This window comes from Oculina patagonica, chromosome 1 (genome assembly GCF_052425735.1).
Source record: "Oculina patagonica isolate OP01 chromosome 1, crgOcupat, whole genome shotgun sequence".
Lineage (NCBI taxonomy): Eukaryota > Metazoa > Cnidaria > Anthozoa > Scleractinia > Oculinidae > Oculina > Oculina patagonica.
In genome coordinates this window covers 6877898-6891255 of record NC_135758.1, presented here as the reverse complement: position 1 = coordinate 6891255, position 13358 = coordinate 6877898, and the positions used below count along the sequence as shown (strand labels likewise).

Sequence of the window (13358 nt, the reverse complement as noted above, 5' to 3'; positions counted from 1 at the left end):
TAAGCTCCGACCTGTATTACTTATGCTGAGGGGTAACCCTGCGATGGACTGGAATCCAATCCAGGGTCAGGAAGGGGGAGGGGGTAGAAATGCTCCTAGTGGCTTCATACTACTGAGAAAAACCGGGATAAGCTCCGGCCTGTATGGGCTTCTAATGCTGGGGGGTAACCCTGCGATGGACTGGCATCCCATCCAGGGGGAGGAAGAGTGGTAAAAATGCTCCTGGTCGCTTCATAATACAGAAACCGGGATAATATCCGGCCTGTATGGACTACTAATGCTGGGGGGTAACCCTGCGATGGACTGGCATCCCATCCAGGGGGAGGGGGGTAGAAATGCTCCTAGTCGCTTCATACTACAGAAATCGGGATAAGCTACGGCCTGTATGGGTTCCTAGGGCTTGGCGCAGACTTTACCATACGTGATCATGGATAGCAAATCAGTCGCATCGCCAGTCTTTTTTTTTTTTTTTCTCGCGCGGGTTTTTGGCGCGGGGTTTTGATGCACATTTCTACTGGCAATGTTAAAAAACAATTGGTTCATGCTTTTGGCTGTGTGCTATCGAGTTATGGTGCCAGTGGGAAGTTTGGAGAGCACTAAAGAAGCTAGAGTTGCTCTCGGCTATTGTCTCAAGCAACTCTTGCGCATCTTTCGTGCTTTCCATAAATAGAGTTCCGCATAGACCATAACTTGATGGTGAAACTAAAGCCAAATCGTACCTTCATGATAACACACGTTTTCCGTCGTGCCAGCTACATGTTATTGTACAGTTTTACGCAATCGATTACCGGCCCTATAACAATTCCCCTTATTTTCTCTTTACGCCAAGTCAGCTTTGATGGATTAAAAGCCATAACATTATAGAAAGTCTTGGAAACGAAGTACAGCGGAGAAGACTGAACGAAGGTTCAATACATGCGCAAAAGAGTTTTCTGTACTCGCCCCAAGCTTTTCTCTATTAGCCTTGTTATACTTTTTAGGTATTGCACATTGAAAACCTTAGCATGCTATCGATCTTGAGGTCAGAACGGAACCTATAAGGTAAGAGAAAGAGGTACGATTTATCACAAAAACTATTCTTAATCCGTAATATGTTTGTTTAGTCTCTTGGCCAGCACGAAGTAGATTATGCATTTCTTCGATCAGCAATATTCTTTGTACAGTAAAATTCAACGCGAATTTGCGGCCGCGGGAAGTGCAAAAGTCCTTAGGTTTAAGCCACAAACATGAAAACAGTACGATAGCATTTATCTTTTGACTATTAGATGTACAACATACTGGGCCTTCCACATTGCATCTTGGCATTTACATGAGCCGGAAAAGCTTTGTAGAACGAGTCACGCAAATCGTCGCAAAAGAGGGAAGCTATTGTTATTCAAGCAGGTTGAAATTATGGGCATTCTGCACTAAGCATTTCTCGATAGCATATAAATTTAATTTCTTGGAAAACTTGCAACCGTCTCCCTTGTAACCGAATAGTATAATTATTTTCTTTGCCAATGGACCAATGCGTAAAAGCATGTCTGAAACAGATCTAGATATTGAGCGTTATTATTTTTTTCATTTTGTCCTAAAACTCGAACTGTCATAATGTTTACTCAGTGTGTTTAATTTTTAATGACGTAGCCATTTAACAAAAACCTTGTTGTCTTCTGTTTATACTGTACACGTTATTTTGGCTGTTATTTATAAATATAAAACTCTAACTTCTAACAAATGGAGGGCGCAGTTGTAGGCCAATTTTAAACTAACTTTATGTGGATCCGTGGCAGGAAAAGATTCTATTCCATATCAATCTACGAAGTTTAACTTTTGAGGTAATGTATAGTTGACATCATTCTTAATTTTCTTGCAGCACGCAGATAAATTTTATATGGTAATTTCTAATCAAGAACAGACCTTTCAGCGGGTCTCTTCGAAACAGTTTTACGCAAGATAACTTAGTGCAGTCGGCAAGTAGCATTTCGATTTTCCAAATTTCATCAGAACCGAAGCAATGGTCTGCTTCGTTATATATTGAATGAAAAAAGCGGGTATCGTTTTGCTAAAGAAAGAGCGGAACAGCTATTGATGACAATAAGTTTCAGATAAAATATTAATAGTTCTTGGTGATCGAAAAATGTTTCGCGTGCTCGAACATGATTATATATCAAAATTTACGATAGCTGAAAAAACACGGATTGAAGTATGATGTATCTTAGTTCAAAAAACTCACAAGAACCATATAAGAGATCGAAACTAAACTGCCGGTAAAATTCGGCTTTGAAACAAATCTGAAAACAACGAATTCTATTGCTTAAACTGTCAGAATATACAAGCTGTTTTTTTTTGTAAGCGAAAAAGCACAATAGTCATTGCTTGCATAATACGATAAAAACTTGTGAGCGTTGCGAAACTTTGGTTCCAAGATGACTCCGGGAAAGGTGATCAAGCGGTTGCTGAGCGGTTGTAAAGCCTGCCATTTTGTTTACTTACTCAAATTCTCGTTATACTTATACTAGGAACGCTAGAAAGGATGTCTAGTAACTTAAATCGCAAATTTGCCGGCTTCAAAAGATTGCAGCCTTTCTGGTTCGCAATTTTCCTTGCCTTTTTCCCAAAATGATCGTTTAATCAAGATTTTGCTTCGTTTATTTCATTATTCAAAAATATTATGATAATATTTTAATTATTGTAACCTTACTGTACTATTGCAAGTTTTGTTAGCCAATTATCACATTGATAACAACTTGCCCTTACATGCAATAATCTATATATCCAAACAATGAGAATTCTTTAATCCGATTGGTCCTTTTACGAACCAATTTTATCACAATGAAAATTACAAGAGCAGCTACTGTAGCTTTTGTAGAGCTGAAAGTAAGGCATGTTTATATCATCGCACTTTATCGGTTACCGGTATATATCTACAGTGTTTGGCACCCACTCTAAGGCTTTCACATTTGGTTGATTGAAAGACGATGTTGATCAAAGAACATTACACAGTTCTGTTTAAAGCATTCTGAAATGTAAGGTTTATGTTTGTTGGCGCGCGCTAAAGTTGAAAACCTTTTTTCATGTTAACCAACGTTTCCAGTTGCCAAAGAACAGTTGTAAAATATATCGTTTGGTGCTTGTCCTTGATGGGTGTATTTTCATTGGGCCTGACTGAAGAGAAATCTGTCAACCTGCCTTAATTTTAACTAACTTGGCCAGCTCGTTAATTGATAGATTTTAAAATATATCAAATTAAAAAAAAAATTGTTATAAACTTGCATTAGCCTGTTCCAGGCTTTAAAAAGGAACAAATGAACGCACGAGTTATAGACGGCACCTGGCACAAACAATGAATTTCGATTGAACTGTAATGGAACTCGACCTAACTCCAGTTGTCTTTGTTTTGCCCGGTCGTCTGGAACTTCGAAGTTTGTGGAACGGGCGAGACGTAACAAGTGAAAAAGAAAATATGTTGCGTGGCACGCGAACTTACAATTAATTCTCACAAGTTGACAGTAGATCAACAGAAAATGTCAGCTGAGGACTGAATAAGATGACAACTTTGACGAAAACTCGAGGATTTCTGGATTTCGAAATTAAATTAACTCTTTTACCCCCAGTAATGTTTGATAAACCCATGTACCTTATGCATTTAGGACATGTTTAAGCACGCAAGTTATAAGGATAATAATAATATGTTAATCACGCGCGACAAAACAATGTTTGTGTTGTGTGAAAGCTGACTTGTACCCAGTCTTCGAGAAAAATGGCAACGCGCGCGTCCTTCAATTCACTCATAAGAGACAACTGGGAACAAGAAATGCATTGAAAGAAAATTATAAAGAACGTATCAAATTCGCTAAAGAGATATTTGCATTGGTCTCACCGAGAGTAATTTTAATTTTGTGTAGGTGTTGTAAAGGCGTATCTGAACTCAACTTAATTGCTTTGTTATGGTAATCACAAATCTCGAACTTTCATTCATACTTTGATGAAGTTTGAATAAACTGTAAATTATTGTGATCAGATCTTGTCGAAAGCCTGAATGCAGCACGAATACTCAGAATAGTTGTGCTTAAATCGTAATTAAAAACTTTCACTTCTATTTTTCTCTTTAGCGCACTTTTGTTGAAAGGCTTTTTGCATAACAACAACGCTAAACTCTGACCCTGTCTATTGTGAGCACCGGAATATGAATACATTTGAAGTCGCGCATTAAATAACAATGCGCAAACTAGTTTGCTTCCCACGGTTAAATTCCTTCGCAACGAGACTGCCCGTCGTGTCAGAAAACTTTGGGTCAGACTAGCAACGCTTCGAACAAATCAGGTACTTGGGTTATATTTGCCGAAGGAAGAGAGGCAGGCTAAAAAGGTCAGTTTGTCAAATATTTTGGTTTGCTATAAGCAGTTAGTGCAGTTATAGCGTTATATATATACGAGCGCTTCAAGTTAGAAACGATCTGCTACAGAAGTTTGAAAAGTTCATCCGCGGCTACATTGCCCAGTTCAGTTTATACTGGCCATATTTTGCGATTACTTTTAAATATAGTCATAAGATATGGCACTGTATGCTAAAAGCTATCACGAAGAAGCGTTTAAAACTTTATTATTTATATACTGCAGTTTAGGGTTATGTGTTTCGTGACTAATGCATAAACCGCCAAAACTCGTGCGAAGTACATTTGGCAGTGATATATAGTTTCTCTTTAACTTATAGCGTATTCTTCGAAAAGGTCGGTCAAAAAACCGGGTTAAACACATTTCTTGTGGAAAGGGCGCATCAGTTATTTCGCAATCCGATATAAGATTCAAGTCACGTCAAGCTTAGTGAACCCTTAACTAAAATAAAATGAAAAACGACTTAGCAATTTTCACTTTTACGAAACAAAATTAATCATCGATTTTGAAAGGATTTGACAAAATTAAGTTTCTCGAATGCACTATTCTTTTCTTGCAACTTAATGAGTCGAACTAATGCCGACATTGATTAAGCTAACTATAAGCTGCGAATATGTTGATTCACGTCTTAAATAGTAATTAAAGGACACGAATTTATCGGGTTAAAGTAAAACTCTTTCATCGAAATTTTGAGTTCACTTGTTAAAAAAAAAAACGATCCAATGCTTCCAATTCAGATCCCCTTAGCAAAGAAAGCTAGCGAAAGCACTTAGATATTATTCAGATTTTTTTATTGTGGTTTTGCTATGAAGTCATCTTTTGAATTAAAATAACAATGGTACTTCAGAATTTTGTTACGGTTCATCTGTTTGATATAGATCACTTCAGAACAAGTCGAAACTGGTCATTGAGTATTTTGATAACATGAATCTTGTCAATTTCTTTTGGCCGGCTGTTGCTCACGACTATTCTAACTTACATATAGTTTTTCTGTTATTTTTGGTTAATTATTTGGCAATTGAATAGACTTATTGTTTCTACAGATGAGTAATCATATTGTATTATAAGAACGAATGCTTCATGCGATACTTGTAACTTTGAGAATAAACGGCATGCAGTGCATGCAGAGGCGATGATGTTCTCCAAAGGGGTCTTAAATAATTTTTAGGAAATCCGTCAAAAAATTAACGTAAATAAACGTAGCTGACAACTGTTGCGCGCGTAAAATGACTGAGATCCAACTGCACGTTACTCTGTTTTGACGTAAGACGCAATGTTAGTGGTTGCATAAATTAGCATTGACGTTTTGAGGATCTGTTGGAATTCAGATCAATTTGATACGGTAGTTATGGAGTCAGAAAGATGCAAATAGTACATTTTCTTGATAAATTTGCTCAATTGAACAACAGTAATATTTTATTTTATTTGTTTATTTATTTATTTATTTTAGATTTTCTGTTGTTGTTCAACAAAGGTTGCGTCATGATATTTTACCTTGACATCTGATAAACGGCAAACGATACACGCGAGCAAGCAAAACGGTGTCTAGCTCACAGGCCCTGTGTATTAAAAGAATTAAGAAATTTCCGTCTACCAAAACTTATAGAACTCTTTGAATATAATAAGTCTCATTCGCTAATATACTAAGTGTTGTTCCTTTCTAACTGGGTCCTAACTGCACCGGAGTATTTTGCTTTTGTGTTCTCGCTGCGATTCCTTGTACATGTTGAGTTATTGATTTCTGGTCACGTAACATTTATCAGTCCTACTCATCGGTCGATCGCAACAGACCGAACGGTTCCGTCCACTCACAAAATGACATTTTGCGATAGATTGTAGTCATCGCCTAAAAACGTATGCGTTCTCCTATATCCAGCCGTACTTTTTTTGCGCCTGCAACCTGAATGATATCGACCAACCGAGAGGGCCTAAGTACAACAACATTTCATTTGGCGCCAAACATTAGTGCCCGTTGTAAGGAATACACTTGGTAATGTGACCTATCTTGCCTGTTGACAGGGCTAAAGAAAACTTTCTATTCTGCTATACTTGGACATAGCCATAAAGCTCGTATCTCTGCTCCGTAGTAAACTAATAACTTTAAGACAAATTTAGTGAGAGCGTCTCGTTTCCGACACTGGCTCATGACGCTTTTTCATTTTTGATTATTTTCTTGTTGCCGCTCCTATCCAGTCACAAATCCGACGGAAAAAACTAAGGCCCAAGCTTATCTACCCAGAAAAAGACTGTCACAGTAATCAGACAACTACACTTAATAAATGATTAGAAAAAATACTGTATGTTAATTAACGTTTAAAACTTGTTTTCTTTCCGTCTGATTCGATATTCACTGCATCATATTATTTTTTGTTTTCAGCTTTGAGAAAAAAATGGCTTTTTTATCTTTGGTCTTCGTTGTTTTGTTTTGTGCTCCATGTCTAGTTACAGGTAAGGAGGACATCTATATTGTTTTTTTTCCGCAAATCTATACATGTAAGTCCCCTCAGTATAGCATCCACAACGCATTTTTATCAAAAACAAGTATGAAACGTTTAATACAGTCTTAAAGCTCATTTTATTGTACGTTTGAAGGCGTTCTCCGACGAAGGGTAACGTTTAGTTTTGAAATGAATCGTTTTACAAACTTTCTGAGGTGATTGTTTTACCTCACAAACTTCAAGACGATGTTTCCCTCGCCCGCTGGCACAGCAAACTGTTTAAGCTACCTATTTCGCATAAAAAGATTACAACAGATCATTCAGTGACTGAACCATTTCAATCCGAAATGTCAAGTGCATATCAAAAATTGGTCCTTTTAGCTTGTTTATTATGCATTACATCAAGAGAACCATTATTGGAATACGAGGACTCGGTCATTCCTCGGGATTCAAAACGGTACCGTGAACAACAACAAAAAAACACTTCCTTGATAGATCGGCAAGGTCTCATAAGAATGGCTCGCTACCCTTCCAGAGAAAAAAAAAAAAAAAAAAAAAAAACCCCCCAACCCCCCCCCCCCCCCAAAAAAAAAAAACAGAAGCAACTCCTACACAAGAGGAGTAGAAGAATTTTATTATTTAGCTTACTCTTAATTTCTTAAATACTCTTACTCACTTTTAACATGAGTCTCTCAAGCGCAAACACTCCCCGTTTTATGGGCATTAAATAAATTTCTTACTTACAAACTTACAAGCCTACGAGAGCAGCTACACTCTGGAATGATCGATTGCCAGTCATTGGCTCATTGAGAAAAAATGAATTTGACCTAAGTAATATCTATAGCTGACTCCATTTTTCGTGATTTATCCATTGCAGAAGCCGCTAAACCTTTGCCTTCAGTGTACATTCAAATTGATTTCAAATTCACCTGGTCGGAGTTTTGCCTTATGGAAACATATTTCAAGGCAAAACTCGCCGAAATACTCATTCAGGACAACGGCGTACCTATTAACACGACAGAGGTGTACCTCAATAATTTTGACGAAAACTGCCCAGCGAAGAACAACGTGGACAAAGCGTCGCTGTTATTTTACATCATTAAACCTGGCGGCACGTTCCAAGATGTAGATAAAGACATGACTAAACATGCGTACAACGTTCTTCATTACTTGGTTGAAAATAAACTCGGAGGACTTTTTGGACCAATTTTTGAACTGAAGGTAAGGTTGTAGAGATTTTGAACTCAGTTTTATTTTAACATGGTAAAATTGTAATGTAAGCCTCACAAATACTTTGAAAAGTCATGGTAGTGGTACTCCGTTAGCTTTTCCATAAAAAAAGAATTTAAAGCGTATTATAGGTCATTCTTCTTTATTTTTAACGTGGTAACCACTGCGTAACATGTAATTTATTCACAGATCGAAAAAGTGGCAGCAAAAGGCGAGGACGCGCCACCTAAACCCACTGGCTTTACAGAAATGGAAAGAACCTATATCGCCATCGGAATTGCAGTCGGCATCTTGCTCATCATTGTCAGCATTTTGATTGTGGTGGTAAGTGCAAATGTGTGTTGTTGTCACCACCTCCTCCTCCTCCTCCTCCTCCTCCTCCTCCTCCTCCTCCTTCTCCTCCTTCTCCCCCTTTCTCCTTCAACTCGTGCCCCACCTGCTCTCTTCCTCCTCCTCCTCCTCCTTCTCCTCCTCCTCCTCCTCCTCCTCCTCCTCCTCCTTCTCCTCCTTCTCCCCCTTTCTCCTTCAACTCGTGCCCCACCTGCTCTCTTCCTCCTCCTCCTCCTTCTCCTCCTCATCCTCCTCCTCCTTCTCCTCCTTCTCCTCCTTCTCCCCTTTCTCCTTCAACTCGTGTCTCACCTGCTCTCTTCCTCCTCCTCCTTCTCCTCCTCCTCCTCCTCCTCCTCCTCCTCCTTCTCCTCCTTCTCCCCTTTCTCCTTCAACTCGTGCCCCACCTGCTCTCTTCCTCCTCCTCATCCTCCTCCTCATCCTCCTCCTCATCCTCCTCCTTCTCCTCCTTCTCCCCCTTTCTCCTTCAACTCGTGCTCGTCCTCCTTCACCTGCTCCTCTTCCTTCTCCTCTTTCTCTTCCTCTTCCTCCTCCTCCTCTTCCTCCTCCTCATTCTCACCCTCCTCCTCCTCCTCCTATTCCTCCTTCTCCTCCTCCTCCTCCTCCTCCTCCTCCTCCTCCTCCTCCTCCTCCTCCTCCTCCTCCTCCTGGTCTTTCTTCTTTTTCTCCTTTTCCACCACCATCACCTTCCTCTCTATTCTTCCGCTTCGTCATCCAGCCTTTACTCCTTCTCCTCCTCCTCCTTTATTTATTTTTTTATTTATTTCTTTGTTTATTTTTTAGTCCCTGATCAGGAGTCGAATGAAACGAAATCGTAATGGCGATGACAGCCATCCACAGGAGTACATTGGAGAAGAAAACAAACTACAAGTGATTGAACCAGAGCATTCAAACGCGAACGTACCAGATGTTCATATTCACCGAGAGGAGGTGAGCGGGTTTTTTGTTATTCCTGAAGACTTTGCTAACGCGCTATCAAAATGAATGAGTTAGCTAGACGCTTGGTGAAGAGGAGAGCGGGGCTGAAAATAATTTTTTGGGAGAGGGGAATTATTATAGATGGAGGAGGAGAATTATTACAAATCAACAGGAGCCCATGGTCATGGGCTCCTGAAATCAATCATAAATCATTATATAGGCTTCAATAGAAAGCAGAAAGCAGGGAATGGATAACTAAATATTACATATACATACTAGTTATGCAACGCTTTCGAGTGGTATACTATGGAATATCCCACGCGTCACTTGTATTTTCTCGGTATACACACGAGGCTTTAGCCGAGTGTGTATACCGAGAAAATACAAGTGACAAGTGGGATATTCCATGGTATACCACGAGAAATCGTTGGATAACTATTTTATACCATGCCATAGAAAATACAATGGGCAACACAATCAGTGTGACATACGCGCAGACTTTATTTTGAATGGCTTTCAACTGGCTTTCAACCGATGCTGACGTTTTCTAAACACTGCCGCGTAAAATACTTTTAAAATATATATATATATAAAAATTTATTGCACAAAATACAAGAGTGCATGTCAAATAAAGTTATTATATTCAAATGCTTGTAAAATTCCTACTGAGTTTGAATCTCAAAAGTACCGCGAAAATTTCAAACCTCCTAAAAGTGTAGAAAATGCAAATAAAGCAAGTCAAGAAAACCTACTCTTGGCTGCTATCGCTGTCAATAATGCGACGAACTCTTTTGAATTCTCGTTTTGGACTTATTGACTGGTATCCCGTTAAAAAGTTAATGTTGAAAGTTCCTCCAGTTATTGTCGTATGTGCGCCAAACAGCTGTGATTTTTGGGGAAGAACCGCAGTTGTGGTTGAGGTCACGGAGCTTTGAATTTGTTGTTGCGAGACAGTGTTCGCCTTGTTTATGCTTGTGTCTGAAGTGGATGGACTTGAAGTGCCGCTAGTATTGTCGCTTAAAATTCGGGACATTTCTTCTTGGTTTTTAATGCTTGCAACCTTGTGATAATCTTCGATGGAGTCCACTCGTTTATGTCCAGACAGCTGGATTATCCGATAGCTTGGCACGTTTGCTTCGCACAAGTCATTCAGCATAGTTTTTCGAGCGCTGTGATTTCTTATATTTTTCTTTTCGTTTAAACCAGCTTTCTTTCCTATTTCCTTTAACAGCTTACCGAGGCTATTGATGCCAAGTCTTTGGTTTTTGTACCAAATTTCTCCTTTGGGATTCACAATCGGTTGAAGGTAAAAGGGTGAATTTTTGTCGAGCATAGGCTCTGGACGGCGCTGCCGATAAACTCGGTAGGTTTCAACCGGACAGTTTTCCTCTCCCGAAGCGAACATCTTCGTTGTTTTGTTGTTTAAATCTTCATTTTCTGTTAAGTACTCCACCTCAAAATTCAAGTTAAGGGAAAATGTCGGCTCTGACATTGCTTAAACTGCTCTAAACAACATTTGAAAGAAACTGAAAGTGGCGCTGCTTTTCGAAATTTGGGCGGGAATAAGATACGCAACGCACGATGGGAAGGTTGAGTTGAATACCGTCGAATATACAACGGCTTTCCTGTATTCTGATTGGCTGTATTTTCTATGGCATAGTATAAATGTATGTATCTCATAAAGAGCTTATTTTTTTATTTTTGTTCACAAACTGACCATGGCTTCCTGACAAAGGAAATGGGGATGCCATGGTGGGAAAAGCGGGGCCTTTTCAGGCAATAATACAGCTTTTACGGTATATCAGATTCAGCAATTATAGCTTTTGCACAAAGAGAACCGCACCGTACTGCCAGAACTTAATTCCACTTCAACCTATATGTAGAAAATCAGTTCCTTTAAGCTTTTAATCCCTGACGGCACTGGCAAACTGTCAAAAAAAAGTAGGAGACAGAAAACAGAATATTCCCCTAATTGTAACTAATTGTACATCCAAGGTTTCAAAGGTTTTACCTTCTCTATGAGGTTAAAGATAACTATTGATTAGGTGTAAGAGAATGAGAATGAACGAAGAGAACACATCCCCCATACATGTGTTCTTCAGTGATAACTTTCTTGTATCTATTTTAAGCTCGTGGCCATACTTCGCGGCTATGTTAAGAAAGACACATGATTGGCCAGTTTTAACGAGTTTTGGCGACTTATTACAAAATGGCCTCTGTAGTAGGTTTCACATTCCGTCGATAAATCTCAAAATTTAATTTTGAAAAAAAGTGAGAAAGGTTCCGTGGTCGTAGTGGAAATGGCCGTGGCTTTACAAAGCTGTATCACCTTCTTGGTGGGCGAGGTTTCGGCAGAATAAACTTGTACAGTATGTCTCTCGGTTTGGTCTTTTTTTTTTTGTTTAATTCTAATACGTCCTTTGTTTCTTTTCTTTTGCAGCCTAGTGGCGCTGAAACAAGGTTTTAGTGTTCCTCGTCATATTTCAGTAGCTTGCCATTCCAACGGAGGATTCCTATGATAGAGAAAAACAAACATTATAATCGCCTTTATATTTCTTGTACCGTGTTCTCCCTCGGACAGATCGTATTTACTCTTTGCTTGATTATAGTTTACGACTGCACATAAAACTAGACAAATGCTTCCATTTGAGAATGGACGCATCAGGAACAGCGGAGCCGGGGGAGCTGCGAGGGAGGGGGGCTATAATTCCCACCCCCCTCATTTTGAAAAATGCTCCTTGGTCCCTGCCGGCATTTAAAACATTTCAGTATTTTGACACTTGAACACAATGTGTTCGTCTTCTATTAGCAATGTGACGCTGCTTTAAGCATTTTTGTTGTGAATAGTTTTGATAGACTTCCTAAAAATAGCGATCTAGAGCAATGTCCTCAGTCTCTTTTTCGTGATTGCTAAAGCCCCCTCAGTAATTCAAAGGTAGTCATAAAAGTTAAGACAAACCCTCCACGGGGGGGGGGGGTTGGGGTAAAAAGCCGTTCTTCACAGTGCTAAGTGCTATATATTTTTGCTGAACTTGTCAATAGTTTGTATGTCTGTTTGCTTTCTCGTTTTGCTCGCTTATTATTCAACCGTCATTACAGAAAAAGAATAATGGTTGTTGAAAGCCTGAATGAATGAAAAAGGCAAATAAAAGTATGAGGTTATTAAGCCTACACACAGCATCATTGGAGTCGTTAAGCAAATTACAAATTTAAATACACTAAGCTGAAAATATACAAAGTTATGCATCTCTGTGGATACAGATAAAAGGCGCCGTTACTACCTATAATGTCTGTCAATATATAGCCAACGACGCAAGCATAAAATAATTCTCTTTTTGGCTTGGGCTTCATTTGTCCCGGGGGTACTCCTATATGAAATGGCGGGGATGCTTGTCGGAAATTTTGTAGAGAACCCCTATAAGAGACCAATCTCTGTGTGACTTAAGCTTTCTTAACCTGAAAGATACCAAAAAACTAAGAATATATTCTTTTTATAGATAGGTACCCCTTAGCGAAACGACGAGCATCCCAACCCTTTCATATGCGAGTCCCCACCCGGGACATTTGTAGTTACATTTTAATTTTTTTTTTTTTTTTTTGCCGCTAAAAACTGGGTACGAGATTGGTGATCGATTAGTGTCGTGTAAAATCTACCTTAATTTATTATAACCAGGCGAAAAATGTTTCAACAGAAAACGTTTTTATGACTGTTTTTTTTTTATCTTGCGTATCAATTTTTATTAGCAAATTCAGGTTTCCATTTCTCAAGTTTTGGAGCATTAAAACTTTTTTTGTCGTCGGTTTGCAGTAGATCACTGAAATTTTTGTTTGTCGATGTAATTTTTACCATAACAAGCACAGCTGACGGAAATGAAGATTCATTTCCTACTTTTTTTTCAGAAATGACGGCGCTCTTTTTGGCAAAAGACCTGACACTCTTTTAAAAAAATAATCAAGCTTTTTTCAATGTTGTGTAAATGTTTGAATCACATTTTACATTACGGACGAATATTATCAGCAACGGCGCTGTTAAGAAATACTAAAATAT

At 38.9% G+C, this 13358-nt stretch overlaps 1 protein-coding gene across 6 annotated transcripts; it reads left to right on the top strand.

Annotated features, from left to right (window-relative positions):
- The first annotated feature begins 989 nt into the window (after positions 1-989).
- Positions 990-12487, top strand: LOC144653670 (uncharacterized). 6 transcript variants are annotated; one of them, XM_078513760.1, is made up of 6 exons: positions 990-1041; positions 6754-6824; positions 7692-8035; positions 8234-8368; positions 9176-9322; positions 11751-12487. In XM_078513760.1, the coding sequence occupies exons 2-6, from the start codon at positions 6767-6769 to the stop codon at positions 11775-11777; spliced, it is 711 nt and encodes a 236-aa protein (XP_078369886.1). In that variant the 5' UTR covers positions 990-1041; positions 6754-6766; the 3' UTR covers positions 11778-12487. The 6 variants fall into 6 exon arrangements, with proteins under 6 accessions (XP_078369886.1, XP_078369864.1, XP_078369881.1 ...); XM_078513738.1 differs by lacking the exon at positions 990-1041 and adding an exon at positions 1687-1817; XM_078513755.1 differs by lacking the exon at positions 990-1041 and adding an exon at positions 1697-1822 and having other exon boundaries at positions 6761-6824.
- Positions 12488-13358: the final 871 nt, after the last annotated feature.